At 33.1% G+C, this 20,316-nt stretch overlaps 2 protein-coding genes across 6 annotated transcripts in view; one reads left to right on the top strand and one right to left on the bottom strand.

Moving 5' to 3' along the window:
* Positions 1 to 164: 164 nt before the first annotated feature.
* On the bottom strand, positions 165 to 7,882 carry hyx (cell division cycle 73 hyrax). The gene is made up of 12 exons (XM_090119588.1): positions 7,547 to 7,882; positions 7,336 to 7,441; positions 6,952 to 7,071; positions 6,728 to 6,873; positions 6,327 to 6,552; positions 5,747 to 5,918; positions 5,029 to 5,160; positions 4,478 to 4,652; positions 3,838 to 3,955; positions 3,171 to 3,312; positions 1,792 to 1,933; positions 165 to 427 (listed from the first exon to the last, which is right to left on the bottom strand). Exons 1-12 carry the CDS (start codon positions 7,675 to 7,677, stop codon positions 391 to 393), a joined length of 1,647 nt encoding a protein of 548 aa, XP_089975714.1. The 5' UTR covers positions 7,678 to 7,882; the 3' UTR covers positions 165 to 390.
* Positions 7,883 to 8,315: 433 nt separating this feature from the next.
* C3G (C3G guanyl-nucleotide exchange factor) overlaps positions 8,316 to 20,316 on the top strand; it is a 42,226-nt gene continuing 30,225 nt past the window's right edge. For 2 of the 5 annotated variants that reach the window (XM_090119584.1, XM_090119581.1), the window contains exons 1-2: positions 18,722 to 18,958; positions 19,600 to 20,274. In XM_090119584.1, the coding sequence (XP_089975710.1) occupies position 18,958; positions 19,600 to 20,274 (676 nt within the window). In that variant the 5' untranslated portion in view covers positions 18,722 to 18,957. Of the gene's footprint in view, positions 8,483 to 18,721; positions 18,959 to 19,427; positions 20,275 to 20,316 lie in introns of those variants that run through there. The other 3 variants (XM_090119583.1, XM_090119582.1, XM_090119585.1) reach the window with 3 other exon arrangements.

Raw genomic sequence — 20,316 nt, 5'->3', positions numbered from 1 at the left:
CTCCAGTTTATATAAAATTTATTTAAAAGAGTATAAGGTATGAAAAATATTCTGATATTTATGTAGGACAAAAACTTCGTTCTTAAACTGAGATACTTCTGTAGAAAATACAACATTCCAAGGAGTGTTATTAAAACTCTATATATGGCATTAGTGATTAACAAAACAGCGGATTAACAAGGTTTTATTAAACTACTTACTAGTGGAAACTTAGAGATACATTCTCTTAATGTCATAACAGCTATGTATTGGTTAAATAATATCACTTCAGTCAGTCAAAATAGTAATTAAATGGTATGAATTGACTTAGATTCGCTTGCTAGTAAGGCGTTCATATATTCACACAATATATTTATCTATAGGATAAAATTCAATAACACTATAACAAAATTAAAACCTAAGATGTGGCTTATTCTTCATCATGTGCCTGTAACAAAAAGAAAAATATTTATACATATTTTTCTACAAATTAAAATGTATGTGAATATCAATTATAAAGATGGAATCAGTTCAGTTCAGTATCAAATTAAAGACAGTTTTGTAACCACAGAACATATAAAAGAGGGTAGAAAGGCATTGTAGCTATGATTGGCTAGATTTGAAATTGCAAATATGTGCGTAAGCGGACTTGCGCGGACTTGGCCACACCCACAGGCGACACCGGTTCTTATAGGAATGGCGAATTATTGCCATTCTTACCTCTTTTATATGTTCTGTGTTCGTAACCCTTCATGTTCCACTTTTTAAAATAATCATAATTATCCTTACCTACCGAGTCAATCTCATAAAATATAGAATGTCGAATTTTAGCGTACCTAAATAAAAAACAAATATCTGGACCGCTGTATGATCACTTGTGTTTATTCCGCACGCTTCGTGTTTATTTGACTTTGGGCACTGAACCAAATAATTCATTCTAATACAAGTTCCTTTTGTGAGTTTTTGAGTTATAATTTGGTAGGTGATATTTTTTGCCAACTGTACCATATTACAAATCAAAGAGAGTGCTTGTCTCAAATATTTGAATTGTTGTTATCAACAATAGACAAGATATTCACAATTATTCAAGAAAGAACATGGAAATGTATCATCCAAATAAAAACTATTTTTAAGTTGGATTCTTGAGTAGCTTTACTTCCGTTAGAAATAACTATAGTTTCTTTCCTTTTTTTGTAAACATTAAATATCCATTCTGAATGCAAATAAAATTCTAATGAAACTTTAACATTTAAGTAAATAAATCTCTTTTTTAAATAAATATAAGTGTAAATAAGTAGCATATTACATATTTCAATATATCATAAAATACTATACTACATACTACTTATCAAAAAATTGGTTGTTTGTAAAGTAGGTTTACGATCGAGATGTTTACGTGATAACGTCTTATTGGTGGCAGCGCTCGAGATGAGACGGGAGATCGGTCCGTCTCTCTCTCGTTATACCTGCGATCGCGCTCGTGAGGTTTTGGTGTGACACAAGTTTCTGAACATGTCACCCGACTAAAACGATTTTAAAAACGTTATCACGTCAATAAATAAATAAAAAAAAAGACGGGTTGCACTCCGGGAGTGCCGGCAGAAGTGAAAACTTGATTATTAACGTTCAGCATGTTTGATATTTTGGAATGGTATCCGTCTTTCGCATGGAATATAAGGGCTAAAAAAAAAAACATCCGCCTTACGCTTTTTCGATCAGGCCACGTGTCCGGACGCGAGTTTAAGATTTTATACCCAACGCCGCTAAAGAAGTTTTCACTTCAAAAAATAAATAAAAATTCCGCATCCATACTTGTCGAGCGTCTCCCAGAAGGCGAGCAGCGCTGCGCGGTCGAGATGCCGCTTGGTGCGGCTCAGGTTGATCACCGTCACCGCCCACCGCGCCACGTTCGCGTCCAGCTTCATCTCGTCGAACTTCAAGTGGAACGCGCATACTGCGGACATTGTGTAGTAGTATTAAGTAAGTTTTATATATTAGACTACCCCCAATATTTATTTAGTGATGTTTTATATATTAGCAAAAGATAAATGTTATTAAGAGTTTTCAAGTTTGAGTAATTTCTTGTATTGTCGAGCCATTTTAATAGGCAACATTTGACGTCTATCAATTTTATCTTCAAAGTGAAGTAACCTGCATAATAACATCAATTAAAGTGAATTAATCGATACGGATTTGAAACATTTGTCAATCGAACTTGAACCACATGCCAATTTTAAAGTTCATCAGGTGAATCCCTGTCCCAGTAATATACTTTCTGTCGTAAATTTAAGGAGCAAAAAATAAGACAAATATGATACATAATTAAAAAAATACAACGCATTTATTAATTTATAATGATTTGTATTCACAAGTAATCAATGCATTCGATTCTAGATGTCAGATTTCGATTTTTAGAGTAACATCTCTGGTATTTAAAAAGAAAAAAGGTTTATTGACACAAAATTGTAGCGACGTCAGTTCATTAAATGAGAAATTGTTTATTATGTTTAGAATGGTTTATCAGTAAAATAAAATCTTAAAATCACTTGTATAGGTCATTATTATTATAAATAAGTAATCGTAATTGATAAAAGTTAAGCAAATGTGCAGTCCTAACAATACGACATATCATGTTATTCTATGTCGTCGTTACTAGGTTACGTTGTTGAATTTTGTTGAACTGTCAAATGTTGCCTATTAAAATGCCTCTACTATAGTAACAAAAATGGGCGTTTTAAAGCTAACGATACTTACGTGGACAGTTAAAAAGTGTTCATTAACACCGATTATTAATGATTGTATAATCATTTACGAAATGAGGGTAGTTTTATAACATATCATTACAAATTATAATCACTGTCCTGGAACGTATAAGACATGAATTATGTATGAATATTAAACATAATTAATATATGCAATTTTAAAGTGCAACAAAAATTTAAATTTATCGGAAAAATTAAAAGTAAAAACTACATTTTTTTTAATGTTTTAAAGAGCCAAAGAATTAGACACTTCAGGACTCCACCATAGCTACTACATAGCCATAGGTTGCATATACCATAGGTTGCCTGGAAGAGATCACTCTTAAGTGATAAGGCCGCCTTCTGTGCTGGACTAGTTTTTAAGTTTTAATTTTAAAGATTAATTTGTATGCCAGCACAATAAAGTGTAAATAAATAAATACTACATACTATTAGCAAATATCTGCACAGGGTTGCCATCCCAGGGCCAGCCCTTGAACTGCCAAGCCGGTCCTTGCACGAACACGGCCACCACGCGGTCCCACTCCGCGGCTGACAGCCTGCTGGGATTGTCCACCACGCGATATGGGACCTAAACAATATTTATATAATTAAAAATATACATCTATATACATATATAAAACTCAAAAGTGACTGATATAGTGATCTATCAACGCACAGCCCAAACCACTGGACGTATCGGACTGAAATTTGGCATGCAGGTAGATGTTAGGACGTAGGCATCCGCTAAGAAAGGATTTCCCGAAATTCTTGCGGGAATGGGGAAAAACGGGGATGCACGTACAAAGTCGTGGGTGGAAGCTAGTCTATACTAATATTATAAAGCTGAAGATTTTATTTGTTTGTTTGAACGAGCTAATCTTAGGAACGACTGGTCCAATTTGCTAGCCTATTTTTCAAGGTAGGCTATAAGCTATATATGATCACGCTAAGACCAACAGGAGCGGAGCAATGCGGGTAAAACCGCGAGGAACAGCTAGTATTATAATAAAATCATTATTTTCCTGTGGATGGCCACAAAAAAATCGTCTTTACTGACTTGAAAAGGATGAAGCTTTTTTTGGTTAAATAAATAGTTCATAATTCAAATAAGTACCGTTATTGTTGTTGCATTGTTGGGTACATTGTCACCAGATGGACCCTTTCGCCTCTGCAATAATACTTCATTTTCACGTGTGGCGCCTTCGGCTTTCTTTTGCTCCACAGCCACGAATCTGAGGTAATAAAGTTGAAAATTGCATTGCATATTTCATAAAATACTTCCACATAAAAGCAAAAACAGAACAATAATCAAAGGAATAAACATCTGCTTTACTGCACAGATCTCTGTGCACTAGCTATAGATAAAATAATTCTATAATTTACATAATTACTAGACTATATTAATTATTTGAAATTAATTAATTATACTAAGAACTTGCACTATTATGTGAATTGTAAGCATTTCACAATAAAAGAGAAGATGAGCTAAACATTCTAAAATTAAGAAGCATAAACTGTAACTAGCATAAGAAAAAATGTGTGCGTGTACTAGTGCACATACGTAAGAAGTAAAACTTTATGACCTTATTTTTCAAAAATAATTTACTATATGCAACTTTACAGAAATACGCGGTAGGGATAAAGAAAAGATGGCGCGTAACGGAAAAATGTCACGCGTAACGAAAATATGTTACACTAAATTTCCAACCCCGATAAAGAAGTTTCACTTCAAAAATTATAACATTTACACCTACTTAAGATCTTGAAGCATATCCTTAACATTGAACATGGATATAAGCGAGGTTGCAGCTGCGGGTATGATGATGATGGGCGTTCGGGAAGGTCTCTTCCCTCCGCCCGTTGGAGGCCTTGCAGCTGCTACTGGTAGGAGCTCTTTACGACCGGGCGTGCTTGGTATGGGACCGTTTTCTGCAATTTTATGTTTGTTTATATGAATGAGAAAAGTATGTTGGATCTATTTCAGATTGATTATTACAATAATACATTTAATACACATAAGATGTACTCTACTTCATTGTAATTTGCTCATTAATTTATTTCAAGGAAGGGCAAGGCATTATAAAAAGGCAGGTAAGTAAATTTTAATAAAGATAATAAAATGCCAGACTTGCAATTAAATCGCACAACACAGACAACATTTAATATATTCACATTTGATAATTTGATAACACACAAAATAAAATAACTTTCACTCTATATTACCTTTTATTTATGTTTTTAGATCTATAGCAAATACAACATAGTTAACAATATTGAATATTACGACACATAATATTTTACTTACGTGGCATTTGTCGTGGATGGTTCGGCGTGGCAGGAGCTCGCGCTGCAACCGGCACACTGGGGCCTTCTGTCACTGACTTCAGTGTCATACCATGATATGTTCCCATAGTGTCAATTTTAAAGCCCTCCGTTTCTGCAACATGAAGATGTCATATATAAATAAATAAATATCATAGGACATTATTACACAAATCGACCTAGTCCCACAGTAAGCTCAATTAAGGCTTGTGTTGTGGGTACTAGGCGACGATAAATATAATATTTAATAAATACATATATAGATAATAACACCCAGACCCAAGAACAAATAATTGAGCTCATCACACAAATATTTGCCCTGACCGGGGATCGAACCCGGGACCGTCGGCTCAGTAGGCAGTTACTTTACCACTGCGCCAACCGCGTCGTCGATTTAACAATCAATTTAAGACAATTTAAAATATGTATAGTGAATTTAGTAATAAACAAGTTAAGTATGACTTGTGTGGAGTTTATTTTCATTTATTTATTTCACTATATTCTGGTGAAAACACTAACATATAAAGAGATAAATGTGTCAACTTTAACTATAAACCGTCACAAATGCTGCATTATTTTTCATATGTGGTATCTTCCCTGAATCAAACAAAATTGAGGGTATGCCTGTATTTACATATAAGTCGTGACAATTTTTTTTTATTCTTTTTATTTTAGAGTACATACTTAATATAAAATTATACCTTCTTTTTGCCTAATAAATCTTTCCTGATCGTATCTGTTATACTGTGTTTGTTGTGCAGGGATTGCTGTGGGTTGGGGAAGTATGACTGGCTGGGGCCTCGGTACTCCTGCCCTGCCTTCTTCCCTTGCTTTTATACTTCCAAGTAGAGCTCCAATGCTCTTTGCGAATATCTGAAATAGCAAGCTTGATAAGAGACTAGTTAAATTAATAAATTTTCATCTACAACTAGCTGTGCCCCATGGTTTAACCTGTAGTGCTCCGCTCCTGTTGGTCTTAGCGAGATAATGTATAGCCTATACCTGTATAAATGGGTTATCTAAAACCGAAATAATTTTTCAAATCAGACCAGTAGTTCCTGAGATTAGCACATCCAAACAAACAAACAAACTGTTCTGCTTTATAATATAAAGTACATATAGTTAATACCATATTGACGAAATATAGGAATTTTCCTTTATTTGTATGTGTTTAATGGATGTTGTATTAATAAAATTGTAGCTTAACAAGCAAACTAGCTATCAACAGCCAATTTAAAAAAGCTATAAACTATATTGAATAAATGATGATAAGCTTCTTACTTTTCCATTGCTTTGTAATACTGTTGTCCTAGTCCTCCACTGCCTTTCTCGACTGATAATATCCTTGGTGAGATCAACATCATAATCCAGAATAGCCCTCAAGTCTGATCCAACCACACCAAGTGTATCAGAGTAGTCATTACTTTTAATTGTTGTCCTTTTTTTAGCCAAACGTTTTGCCTTAATAGCTGCAATCTTTTCAACAGACATAGCTTCAGATAGAGATCTGTAAGACAAGAGTAAAAGTATTTTTATTTTATTACTTTTATAGTGCAATGTTATCGCATGTGTTGGTATTACAGTGAATTTATACTTTCAGTCTTTTATTTTTAATTAAAATACCATTAAAAAAATTTTTTCAAACTTTGGTGACTCAAATTTATTAGCAACCAAATTCTTACTTGATATTGTCAACAGTGACAGAAGCTTCTTTAGGTGCATCAAGGCGAGCTGCAAGCTGCTCTCGCACTTTTTGTACATGAATCTCTTCAATACGAGGTTTCTTGGCCGCTGATTCGCCACCATCATGGTCATGTGTCCGTTTAACCTTTATTGTTTAAAATAAGTATTTTATTACAATCACAGTACAAATGATTGTAATATTGGTAGTAAAATTCACACATACCTGCGTTGGTATTTCTAAGGGTGCACTTTTGTCAATAGATGCACTTGTTGCCGTCTCACCATTAAGATATGCAAGCATATCCTTACGATCGGGACGGCGTACAGGTGGTATGTTTGCAGCCTGTACAGAAAAGCAAATAGGTGTTATTTATGAAAATATAATGTAACTTATTATAAAAGTAAAGTTATATTAGTACATCAATAGATCTCATGATTGTTGTTTTTGACCAAAAATGAAGATATATTTATAATATTTGATAATTGCCCGATCATTCCTTTTACTGTCTGTCAATGATTAAAATATATAATACCAAGTCATATTACAAATACATTATTTTACCAAGCACTTGCTTGTATATATAAATAAAATATGATTCTCACTTACAGCTGCTTGTTTTACATAAACTGGATGGGTCAAGTGTGTATTTTTAAGTATGAATAGCAGGCATTCCAAAGTGTAATATTCTTTTTCGCAGCCCTCCTTGCCCGAACTGCAAAAAATATTTAATGATATGAAAAATTTATACAATTTTGTTGGATAATAGGTTACATTTGATTGTCAAAAAAGGAAAAACGGTATCGGTACGATAACTTACCCCCACATAAGATAGTTTGTTTTAACATTTTTCGGCCACGAAAATTCGCCAAATATAATTTGGTTGTCCCGTTCAATAATTTCTTTTTTATTTACATTATATTGGCGAAGCAAACTCAGTGGATCCGCCATGATTATTTCGTCTTGTTGGCGTTAATAAACAAACAGAATTTTGCTCAATATCACTCCGTAAAAGTTCAACAAGCTACGAACATTATTTGCTTAAAGTCAACGAAAACCTTTGCACTTTTATTTATTATTTACTACATAACGCAAGATATCAGAAACTGTTGATACACGATGTCAAACACAACGATCTCCATTTCTATTTTTTACAAATCAGACATCAGTTGCTTGTCTGCTGTCAATTTGTATTTTGTTGCAAACGAGTAACAGATAATAAAGGTGCATTCATTATTAGATTGACATAACTCGTAGGCTATGTAAAATAATATTAATGTACGCATTTTGAATGTGTAGCGAAGTTCAACTTTGATTTCATTTAATCATGTAAAAGTAATTCAGATAATTATAGCGAATATTTAAAATACATACATCTGTAAAGTTGAGTAAATAACATATTGGTTTGTGATTGAATAAAATATAACCTAAGTATCTAAACATGTTTTCTGTTTAAACACATTATTATTTTTGTAAATAACATAACTCAAATTATTGTTATTTCTCAGTAACAATTATTAATTTATCACAAAATTATTGAAGTAGTGAAACGTGTATACAACACTTTTTGATATAAACAGAAGTTGACAGAACAAAAATATAGTGTCTAATATGGCTGCCGGTCGATTCTTAATTTACTGAAGACAGTAAAAAGTTTTTCTAAATTGTAAAGCGCCAATAACTACAATAATATGACAGTGGACTGATAATAAATTAATAATGACTTCAACTCCCAAGTCTGAGAAATGTGGGCAAGGTAAGAAGATATTGTGTATTCTTAACATTCCACTTGAGACTACTAATTTATTGGTATTCTACTTTTGTACTTCTTATAAATAGTTTCGCTTCTGCATATTTATTACTAGCGGAGTCTATTAAATAACGCATTTGAAACGCACGCTTTCTCTTAAAAACACAGTGTTTCTGCGCTATAAGTATTTAAAATAAGGACACATTTCATACTTTTTTAGACATAGGCCATAGCTCATGTCGCGAAATATTATCAACAATGTAAATAAAATATTAAAATGTGAACTTAAGTTTGAAAATGACAAAAATAAGTTTTTATTTCATAGTGAATGTTTTTAAAAACTTTAATAATCTAACCAAAGGCATGTATGCCTGCATTTTATTAATTATATTATCATTAATCAGTCATCAAAAAGTTTTAATGAAAACATAAATGTAACAATAAATTCCAGTCAAGTGACAAGTTTTGCAGTGGTTGCCTTTTATAGGATAACTTATTCATTTTTCTATATATGCAGTCAGTTATAACTTTTATCTATATATATAAAACTCAAAGGTGACTGATATAGTGATCTATCAACGCACAGCCCGAACCACTGGACGTATCGGGCTGAAATTTGGCATGCAGGTAGATGTCATAACGTAGGCGTCCCCTAAGAAAGGATTTTAAAAAATTCATCCCCTAAAAGGGTAAAATAGGCGATGAAAACTTATACCATGAAAATTTATCTTTTCCACGCAAGCGAAGCTTCGGGCAACAGCTAGTTTCATTCAAGACAGATTACTTTATATGTAGATACCTACTAACTATAGTTATTATTGAAAAAAAAAACTGTTCAATTTAAAAGTTTCATTATGATACCTAGATTATATGTATATAAACATTCATAGATCATATAAATTTAAAAAAAGTACTTATATATAAGTATAGTTGTTTTTATGTGATATTTTATTATAGTTATTTATTATTTCCTTAAAATATGAGTTCCATTGGCATGTTTTCTAAGTAGAATTTGAAGACAGTACTAAATTAAATCTTGCCTGTTTCAACAAGAAACCTTTAGTTTTAAGTTTTAACCAAAGGAGCATATTTTTTTTAGTTCAATTGAGTATACTTTACAGGTTGTAATTCAATTTTAAGTTTTAATTAACTTTGCTTAGAGCATATCAAGGAATTTATTACAATGTTGGTATATGTGTGTTCAAAAAGTATGTTTCCTTTACAATGCCTCAACAATTGTATAATTTACTTTCCTAGAGTATATAATTAATACAATTCATTATTATAGGTTGAAATCATATTTTAATGTAAAAAAAGGGAATTATAAGTTACATAGGTACATATTTTTTTTTTCTACTAAAATGGTTGCAATTTTCTGGGGGGAGGATGTCACAACTCCAAATTCTATATTGGGCTTAGATCATTAAGTAATGGATGGAGCACGCTGGCAAATGTTCTAACTAAACTTTCTGCCGGTTTTGGTGCGGGGAGGGTAACTCACACTTTGAAACACAATCACACATTCACAAAAATAATTTGTGTCTTTACAAACTCAAACTATTACAAAATGGACAGACTAGCATGTTTTTGCACACATACATCGATTACACAGAAAAATCTCTATACATATACGTAATAATACAATCGCTCTAAAGGGATGTAACCATATCGATAATACAAAAATAATAATTTTGTTGAAATTAGAAATAACATTAATATTATATTCATAAAAAATACTACACAGGTCATTTGTAACGTTTTCATCATTATTATATGCATACGAAAAAACAATAAAACGCCATTTCATTTGTATTTGAATTTTGAATATGTATTTATTCAACACATCACATATTATATTCAATAAAATAAATATCAGTCCAGAAATTTTTATTATTTCTGTACCGAGGTGTCCATTCTGATTTTCTCCCACAGCATTCAATCCACCTTAGCCTTAAAGCAGGATTTTTTGTAAATCTGAAATATACGCAATATTCGTACATACATATAAATAAGGTAGCTGCTCCGCGCGGTTTCACCCCCGTGGCTCCACTCCTGTTGGTCGTAGCGTGATGATATATACCTTCCTCGATAAATGGGCTATCTAACACCGAAAGAATTTTTCAAATCGGACCAGTAGTTCCCGAGAATAGCGCGTTCAAACAAACAAACAAACAAACAAACTCTTCAGCTTTATAATATTAGTATAGATTACATAATAGAAAGGTTACAAGATTAACATTACAAAAAAAACGGCTAAATGCGAGTCGGACTCGCGCACGAAGGGTTCCGTACCATTAAAATGTTCTGCCAGTTAAAAGTAACCGAGCGTAAATTTTAATAAATATATACAAGACTTACAAAATAAACATTATACTCCTTTTTATGCAGTTGTGTAAAATTTTAATATAATAAAGATTAATTCTCATCTCATTTCAAATTATACTTCGAAAAATATTTTTTTATCGACGTTCAAGTTAAAAGCAGTCCGTCACTAAGAAAGTCGTAAAAATTAACGACCTTTTAAGCGACGAGTTTTTAAATTCAACTCTATCACTAAGTTCATAAAGATTAAATTTGAATTTCTCTTCAAGATAGTCTCGCTACATCACTTTATAGTCTCGTGGGGAGTGCGGTTCAATATCGCGTTCTAAATTCAACTTTATCGCTTAGTTCATAAAGATTAAATTTGTATATTTTCTCTTCAAGATAGTCTCGCTACATCACTTTATAGTCTCGTGGGGAGTGCGGTTCAATATCGCGTTCTAAATTCAACTTTATCGCTTAGTTCATAAAGATTAAATTTGTATATTTTCTTTCCATGATAGTCTCGTGAGGCCGCATCAATGATCGAGTACACACATGACTCGATTATTTGTCTTGATCATATCGCTAAACGATACATCGACGATTATTAGAAATTGCATTTAATTAGAAATGTACGTTAAAAAAATAAAAAAATATACACAAATGAAAGGTTATTCCATCTTTTTTAATATTCGACATGTTTGAATTGCTTCTGCAAGACTTGACAGTGCAAAACGGCATTTTTAGCGGAGCACTCGCAGACGTCCTTTCGATGTTTTACGAATACGCAGAGTGTTCGTAATCGATTACGCAAGTAGTTTTTATGAAAGCATAAGATTTTTCGATTCGAATAATCTTATACCTCGGCAAAAGGGGAAACGCCTGCGTGTGTTATCCATTACTTAATGATCTAAGATATTGGGACAGCAATTGCCTATTAAACACAAATATCGTGTAAATCAGTTGAAAACCCACACACAGTTATTGAGTAACAAAACCAAAAAATAATACAGGAGAATGGGAATCTCGTTTTTCCAAAAGTTGGTTGAATATTAAATTGAGAAAAATTATAAATTTGACAATACATAATACAGCTAAAGTTTGCCATTGTCTGTGGTCCTATAGCACTCAGGGATCAAACAGTGAAATCGGCTCAGTGGTTCCTGAATCCTAAGATTAGTGCGTTCATACATATAAACAAACTCTACAGCTTTATTTAATTGTACTACTTATAGTTCGTCGTTGTTTAGCTACTTAGTCACCAAACTGTAGTAATTTTTACATGGTGTGGCCAAAATACTAAATTCGCGATGTATAGTTAATGGATGCGAAGATCGGGCCGCGCGGGTATCCGCCGAGCGCGGCCTTGTTCCATACTAGCATGAGAGTTAGACGCCCTATCGGGTCATTAATGAATTTGCCTGTTTAACATTTGATTTCAAGGTTCTATTTATTTGTAAAGGTCATATTGTACTATTTGATTCAACAAGTGGTTGAGGAATTACGTTGTTTGAAAAGCGTCAAAAAATCCAACGTTCGTACTGTTTATGTACTGTATACACATTATGTATACCCAACATAACATCTTCTAGTGCCAAATTAATTTGGGAAATTTCAATATTTTTTACTTTATACATTTAATTTTACAAACTCAATGTTTAAAGTTTAAAATATTGCGTATGTAGACACGATTAATTTGTTTGAGTTTCTAGTAATACATATGTGAAAGTTCTTGTCTTCGTGCTCCCTCGGTCATTTAAATTAGCCGTGAAGTGAAAATTCAAATAGGTAGGCATTGTCACAGTTATTGTTTTACAACGATTGTCAATGAATAATTTTTATGCTGATATATTGGCGAAACGTAATTTTTCAGTTAAATGCAAGATTAATTGACTTATTCGACAGTATGATAATTATCTCCAATAAGTTTGTTTAACGCTTGAGTAATATCGATAACACCTTTGAAAGAGCCGACGCAATTTAAAGGCACATCTCAGTAAGATAAAATATATTCTGATGTCGATCAATATCGTATCGATGCAATAAATGCGGTTGGCTTGCAATAAACGTCAATGATCAAGGAATTTGAATGCACGGGATTGCGGTTTCCTCTACAACTATTATATTTCGCTTAAATTGGCTATCACCTACGTTGAAAGATGAAGCTTAGGAAAGACGGAGACTTTAGAATGAAGGTTTTATAATATTATTGTTTCTTAACCTTTTGATCCCCCCCAGAAAAACAAATCGTCCGCGTTGGCATAATTCCACATCTTCCAATCCTAATATTTTAATTATCTTGGTGTGAAAATAACTTAAGAGAGTAACTTGCGTGTGTGTCAGTCAAATGCTAGATGGTTGTTATTTTTTTATTAATTTAATGTATTTTTATTTTTTATGCTTTACTTTAAAATAATATTAGTGGACTACAAGTGTGCCAAATTTCACACAGCAATCGCTATTTTCGTAAAAAGGGGTACAAAGTTTTTGATTCACGTATTATTTAGATGTAATACATTTAGTAAACTGTGACAATTAGCGGCAAAGCGGCTCTAGAAAAGATTATATAAATGAATTTTTAGTTTGCCTCGTGATATAACACGAATATCATACCTATCTTATATCAGGAAATGTAGTTAAAGATGTTATTAAAGTGTATTTATAATGTACGACCCACTTATAAACTGCCTTTAAAATAAATGTTAAATTCATTATATTTTACAAATGTTCAAGCAACGTGAAATCATTATCTCTATTGCATTATAATAATTATAATTTGAGACAGTTATATAGCAATGCCTACGTGCTTTGGCCTATCTGCTAAAGCTCCATAACGGGACCTCGACAGAGACTTGTACTGCCGCCTAGTTTCCATTTCCTACATTACACGTTTTAGCCTTTCTTAATAAATTTACTCAAAATAATTGTGTATAAGTAATTTAAGTTTATTGTAGGTTATTACTTTTGATTGACATATCAAGGCAACGATAAATGGACCGTCCATTATACTTTAAATTCGTAAAAGCTAAAATATCGTCATTATTACAATTTACAGTGATGTAAATTATAGATAAAAATAGTTGATGGATGACACTGTACACGTGCAATTTAATTAAAGAACTTTGATGTATGTAATCTTACCATTTATAATTCGTGGATGTAATATCTGAAAACATCATGAAGTGTTTCTGAATGTTAAGATCCGTTATGGGGAACCCATTTGCACTCGGCACAAGTCATTATTTCCTCCATTACCTCAAGCTATTCGCATAGCTTTGTTTGCGCAAATGTTTGTTTGAATGCACAAAGTACCTAGCGAATCTTGATTGAGGTTGATGTTGTGTTACGGCAGGTTGGCAAAATGCCTTAAGTGCTCGAATAGCATTATTAGAATTTGTCGATGTTATCTTTCCTTTTGTTGAAAGTGAAAGGTTTGTACTATGGTATCTTATTTCAACTTATATCTCGAATCTCTAGTCGTCCATAACGCACTGTTTGCATGTATCTTGTATAATATATGCGTTTGTGACGATTTAGAGGTCTACAACCGTTTCTAAACGATTTATTGTTATTACGACCTTATGCGTAACTTGTGAGGTGGAAATGATGTTTAATGCGCTAATATCGTGACTCTTGGAGTTGGATGTTGCAACAGGTAAACAATAAAATTGGACCAGAATTTATATATGTACCAAGTTAACTTGCATCTAAATACAAACCCATAAGTATATTTTTAATACGCGAAGAAAATTAAATTAAGACTTTTTTACGACAATTCGCTAAAAAGGAGTATGACGGCATACTTAGAGTTTATAATTTACTAGCTGCTCCGCGCACTTTTATCCCCGTGGCTCCACTCCTGTTGGTCGTAGAGTGATGATATATAGCCTATAGCCTTCCTCGATAAATGAGCTATCTAACACCTAAAGAATTTATCAAATCGGACCAGTAGTTCCCGAGATTAGCGCTTTCAAACAAACAAACAAATAAACAAACTCTTCAGCTCTATAATATTAAGTATAGATATGGAGAAGTGCAGAATACTAAAATTATTTAGATATCGCATTAAAAAAACTAAACACTACCATTCATTTAAAACACAGACATGTATGTGTATTGCAGACTTTTGTTTATGATAATGGTCCAATTTCGACCAATGGGCTACTAGAGTACTAGTACTTTATGATTGCGAATTTCTTAATCATCGGTTACAAAACGATATAAGAGGATTAGTAACATAAAGAGTTATAACGTTAGTACATACGTTGACTAATCGATTCGACTTACGTTCACAATATTATTGCTAAAATTCTCTGAGAATATCTTATATTTCATAGCTTGGAGCTTGTGTAATAAAAACCCACCTATGTGATAAGCGCATAACACAATATCTATTATCTCCTAGCAAATTATTTTAGCTTAAATTATCATAATATGTATTTTAAATATTTACAAAAAAATAATCGTTAATATAATAGGTGTAATTTTACTGATTTAGATGAAAATCTATACATTAGCTATGATAATAAATCCCATATGATCAACTTATATTGCACGCCTCATAAGCGAAGCGTTGAGGTGGGTACTACTGTCACTTCGCGCAAAACATCTGATTTTTCAAACTTAAAATGTCTTTATGTATCATACATTGCACTTGTAAGATATAACATACACACACATATTAAGAAAAAACACTATTTGTAACGTTCATGATATTTTTGATGTCATTTTTGTTATTTAAACTAGTTAAAAAACAGTTTAAAAAAGTTCTGTCTTGGACGTCCGTGTGTCTGTATGTGCGGATCCTTTTTCTTGTTAACACGATAGCGACCGAAATACTTTACTAATCGAGTCTTTTTTTTTCTCTTACGCTTGAGTATGCTCAGGAATAGAACCCTTTCATTTTTCAGGGTCTGATTCGATGTGGTTTATTTGTTATTAAATAAACAAAAATAATAATTAATAAATATTTATTAAAAAAAAATTATGAGGCGTGCACTTTTGGATTTTCCAAATTATTACATTTTATTCCATCCGTATATTGATATGTTTGCCATTCGTTATTGTTACACTTATAAGGGCGCTTGTGCACTACAAGGAATTTTACTGTCCGGCATTCCGATTTTTTACGGTCCGGTGTGGCATGAAAAAACCGATGAATTGCTTGTGCACCTGTCCGTCTTTACTCGGATCAGTGCGGTTAGCGGTACAGTTCAAGGAAGTATGGCGGTATAATGCTATCATAAATGATTGTTTTCGCATTTTACAAGAAACGAGTAAAAATATAGAAGGTGAAATATTATATTACTTCGTTATAATAAAAAGTAAAGTTCCGTAAGAGATTTAAAATGCGTGTTTCACTTATTTATTTTAATCGGTGACGAGGAGCTAAATCTATTCCCACTTGAACTTTAACTTACCAACACTTACTTAGATAATAATTATAGGTCAATGCTTGGTCAATGTATATAAAATAACAATACCGACTTCTCAAATCTCATTGCCAGCTAAAAGAAAGTAAAACAAGAGCTTGCTTTCAATTGGCATATGCAATAAAAAGAGTAAAATCCAAGCAAGTGGGCACTCGAAAACAATTATACCTACAGCGACTCGTAAACTCAAAAAACCATCCGGAATAGGGAAAAGTAAAATGTCGGACAGTAAAATTACGTATAGTGCACAAGCTAGTATTTAGATTAATTGCGTGCCATACCGGACCGTAAAAAATCGGAATGCCGGACCGTAAAATTCCTTGTAGTGGACAAACGCCCTAAACGTGCTGTATGATCCGTAAATAATCATGGATTGCAACACATGGTCAATATGTCAACATATATTTTTTTTATTATAATTAATAGATACTTAATAGTTTCTATATGTGTGTTCATGGGACATCTTTTGCACGTGTACGTTTTCTAATGGACTGTTTGGTATAGTGATTGCATTTTGTATTTAATTATTTTTTTTAATTAGCTTAGCGCATCGCTCGCAAGAATTTTTTTTAATTTAGTCCTTCAAACTTGATAGTTTATTAAATAAAATTACACGGATCCCGCAAGGATAATATTAAAAATAGTGTTAGAAATTAAAGATTTTTTAACGGATTTTAAACGCGATTTATTCGTTATATTATTTTTCCGACGTTTCGAGCATTTTGCAGCGAGCGTGGTCACGGGGAGACTAGAAATACTAGAATTACTAAATGTACAATACTCGCGTAAAATCAAACACTAGAAAATACTAATAATCTGTTATTTTAGAAGATAAAATTAACAGATTGCGAACATAACCATACATCTCAAATCACAATTATTGACAAATAAACGAGGCTATTCGGCGCAAAACTCCGTCCGACTAGGGCCCTTCCGGCCTCCTCCACTCAAGCGACAGCCCAAGCCGAGGTTCGAGATCCCCGTCAAGGGGGGACGCCCTTGCGCATGTCGTTACCAGGGTGATCCTTCAGTTCACCCTGCACGCGTCCGCGTTAAAATGTAGAAGCCCTTCTGGCTAACATTGAGAAACACCACACAAAAAAAAGGTGCAAAACTAGTATCTTAGCCATACTCGTACTGCATCTATGAAATTGCTTAAAAAAATATTTTGGTTGATGAATGTGTGCAAATACATACGGCTACTAGAGTACTTATCTGTAAGTTGGTTCGGTTTAATGTCATGTAAGGTACATTAAAGTAATACAATCCCGTTAGGCTAGGTATCGCGATCGGGCTAGCTCATTGGAAAGTGAGTTGCTTGGACCGTGGCTGTAGTGGTCGAGCGTTGCGACTTGCGTCTCTTTCTATTTGCTTATTGTAGATGAAACTCATAATCTTTTATAACTAATTAATGTACCTATTTTTAATGACAATTAGTTAAATTAGCCTAATTTATAATCATAATTGGTTTATGGTTCTGTTAAACATCCCCTCGTTTAATGACATATTTTCTCGTGATTTCTGCTAATTGCGGTAAAACGTTTAGTAAATGCTACTACAATTTGGTTATTAAAATCAACATAATAAGCGTTGTAATTTTCTTCTTTTTAATTAGGCCCATTTATGTTGGCAACGGTTTAAATGCATTAATTATTTTTATTTATACTCCACCGAAAGTAAGTTATAGTACTATGTACTGGGTTTAGATCAACCGTAACCGACCTGATTCTATAGTCTTCTTGAGCTAACGCTGGTAATAGAAATATATTTCGTGACTTGCACTCCTTTATTTGTTTTGTCCAAGATACCGTTTAAATTGTTACCTACTTTTCTTTGACGACTGATAAAAATTTCATCTTTAAGTAAAAACTATTTTCAATTGGTCTATTTCAAAAAATATATTAGGTTGCATGTTAAATGCAGATTAACAGCAATTTATAAATGCCATTGCGTGTAACCCTGGCGCTGTTAATGGTCAAGTGACACAGATCTTTTAGCACACTTCTAGTTTACTTACTCGCTTCAATACCTTATATGATGATAATCTATGTGGTTGAAACTTAGAAGGGAAAATTGTTAAACGATAAAACTCTATTCAGTTAAAAACTTAAAATGATGTTAACTAAATCCTTAGTAACTAAATAATTAATAAATAAGTAAACTGGAAATTTCTGAAATATTTATTTATTTAAAATTTAAATCCATAAAAATAAGAATCGTAAGCTAGAATCACTTTCTTATAGTTGGACCTAAAAATTATAAATATTTTAACATCAAAAAATGCAAATTCTTGAAATGAAACGTTCCGTTTATAAATGCATCTTTTGTTAATATAATTTTACAAAATTAATCTATTCCTCAGCCAGATAATACGTTTAATTAGTGTTCCTAAATTTTGCACGTAGATAAAAATATGATGTGCGAGCACAGGTGTGCGCGGGCGCAGCCGGCAGAGGTGCATGGAACCGGCACTTTCACTATTGATGGTGCGACAGCCTACAGCAGCGACCGCGACTGCCCTCGCTGGCTTGCAGTGCCGCCGCGCCGCCGCGGCCGATCGCACCGCTCCTCTCCCGCGGCTATCTCGCAAATCTATCGATAATTCGAAACCCTGTGTCAATCGCATGGTCCGCTGCTCGTAGCCTCGCCTATTCGTTGCTCTGCTGAATATCGAGAGCATTGTTGATAGTGTTGTGAAAAATATCTGTCTAATTTTAGCGCAGATATTTCCTCAGTGTAGTATCAAGTATGCGCCCTTGAAGGGATTTTCATGAATTTTTTGCACGTGGTGGAGATATTTTAGTGTGAAAATAATATACTTATATATATTTTTTTTATAAAAAGTGGTGTTTACAGAAAGCGACATACATAAACAAAGTTTAATAAACGTGAAACCATAGGTTTCACTTAGTGCAAATGTTTGCGGAAACATTTCCCAACTGCAAACATATTAAATAAATTGTAGTTATAATTTATACATGCTGCTCTACCAAGCTTTAAAATTGCAAATTCTTCGATTTTTGGTTTAACTAAACTCAAGTATTAGAGAAAAGAACCGTTATTATGTATTGTTCAACATTATCAAACTTAAAAATATCGATTGTAAGATAGCAGTACGACGTTCACTGTAAATAAATAATGACCTAATTGTACCTTACGTCTTAGCTATTTCCGTTACTCAATGATACATAACAGTTTTTGGATTTTGGCTTCAGTCTCAGAGTAGCCGGGAAAGCCAACACAGAATTTCATTAAAATTCGTAAGAGAAATTTTAAGTAAACGTGCGCCATTGAAGATTTCTAAAAGGGTCTCCTTTCGCTATTGCAAACTTATACACGACCCATGTTTTGATTGAATTTTAAACTAAAGAAATATTTTTAATGCAGTGAATTATGAAAATTTCATGAGTGAAATGATATCCGTTAAAATGCCACATTACGACGAAAGTTTTATTCATGATGACAATTTAAATCAAAGACGCAATAAACGGAGTTATCGTGTTTATAAAAATGGTATAAATCCCTGTATTTATCCCGAGTCCAGTGATTTGCATCCTGCTGAAATAAGAGCTGACATTGCTATGAAGCACGGAAGACATGTGAAATTTCGGGTAAACCGCCATAAACTGGAAAAATCTCCGTTACAAGAAGGAAATTACGTAAAATATAATAAAACACCAGACATACTGATCCACTGTCCAAGAGTGAGTGTTTTTGACCCTAGTAAATTGTACGACATCAGAAATAATAATATTGTGACATTAACGCCGTGTAAAAGCTTTGACAACTTGACATTGAAGCAGTCGAAAAAAGACAATCTAATAAAAGAAACAATAAGAAATGGAATAAGCTTACAAAATTTGTCCCGCGATGATAGCATTAAACATTACGTATCACCTGCCCAAGAACGATGTGCACCACGTAAAGTGGATGTTAGAAATTCATATTCAATAGAAGAAGCGCGCCGAAGACCGGTACATCGTAGGTTTTCTCGGAGTACTGCTGTACCTGGTGTTGGTACTTACAGAAAAATAAGTGGGGATTCCGACAAGAATGTTAAAGGTTTGATTTTTATTTATTGATATATGTATTATGTTTCTTGCC

This window comes from Colias eurytheme, chromosome 3, assembly GCF_061535395.1.
Source record: "Colias eurytheme isolate Ceu_HAF_F1 chromosome 3, ilColEury1 Martin Lab GWU primary, whole genome shotgun sequence".
NCBI lineage: Eukaryota > Metazoa > Arthropoda > Insecta > Lepidoptera > Pieridae > Colias > Colias eurytheme.
This window is presented reverse-complemented; position numbering and strand designations above follow the sequence as displayed.

What these genes read in the sequence shown, in the direction of transcription:
- hyx (XM_090119588.1), bottom strand. Translation starts at nt 7,677, where the DNA reads ATGGCGGATCCACTGAGTTTGCTTCGCCAATATAATGTAAATAAAAAA. An exon ending in CCTTAGAAATACCAACGCAG is followed by an intron (nt 6,874 to 6,951) that starts GTATGTGTGAAT and finishes TAAACAATAAAG; the next exon opens with GTTAAACGGACACATGACCA. An exon ending in TATTACAAAGCAATGGAAAA is followed by an intron (nt 5,919 to 6,326) that starts GTAAGAAGCTTA and finishes TTGCTATTTCAG; the next exon opens with ATATTCGCAAAGAGCATTGG.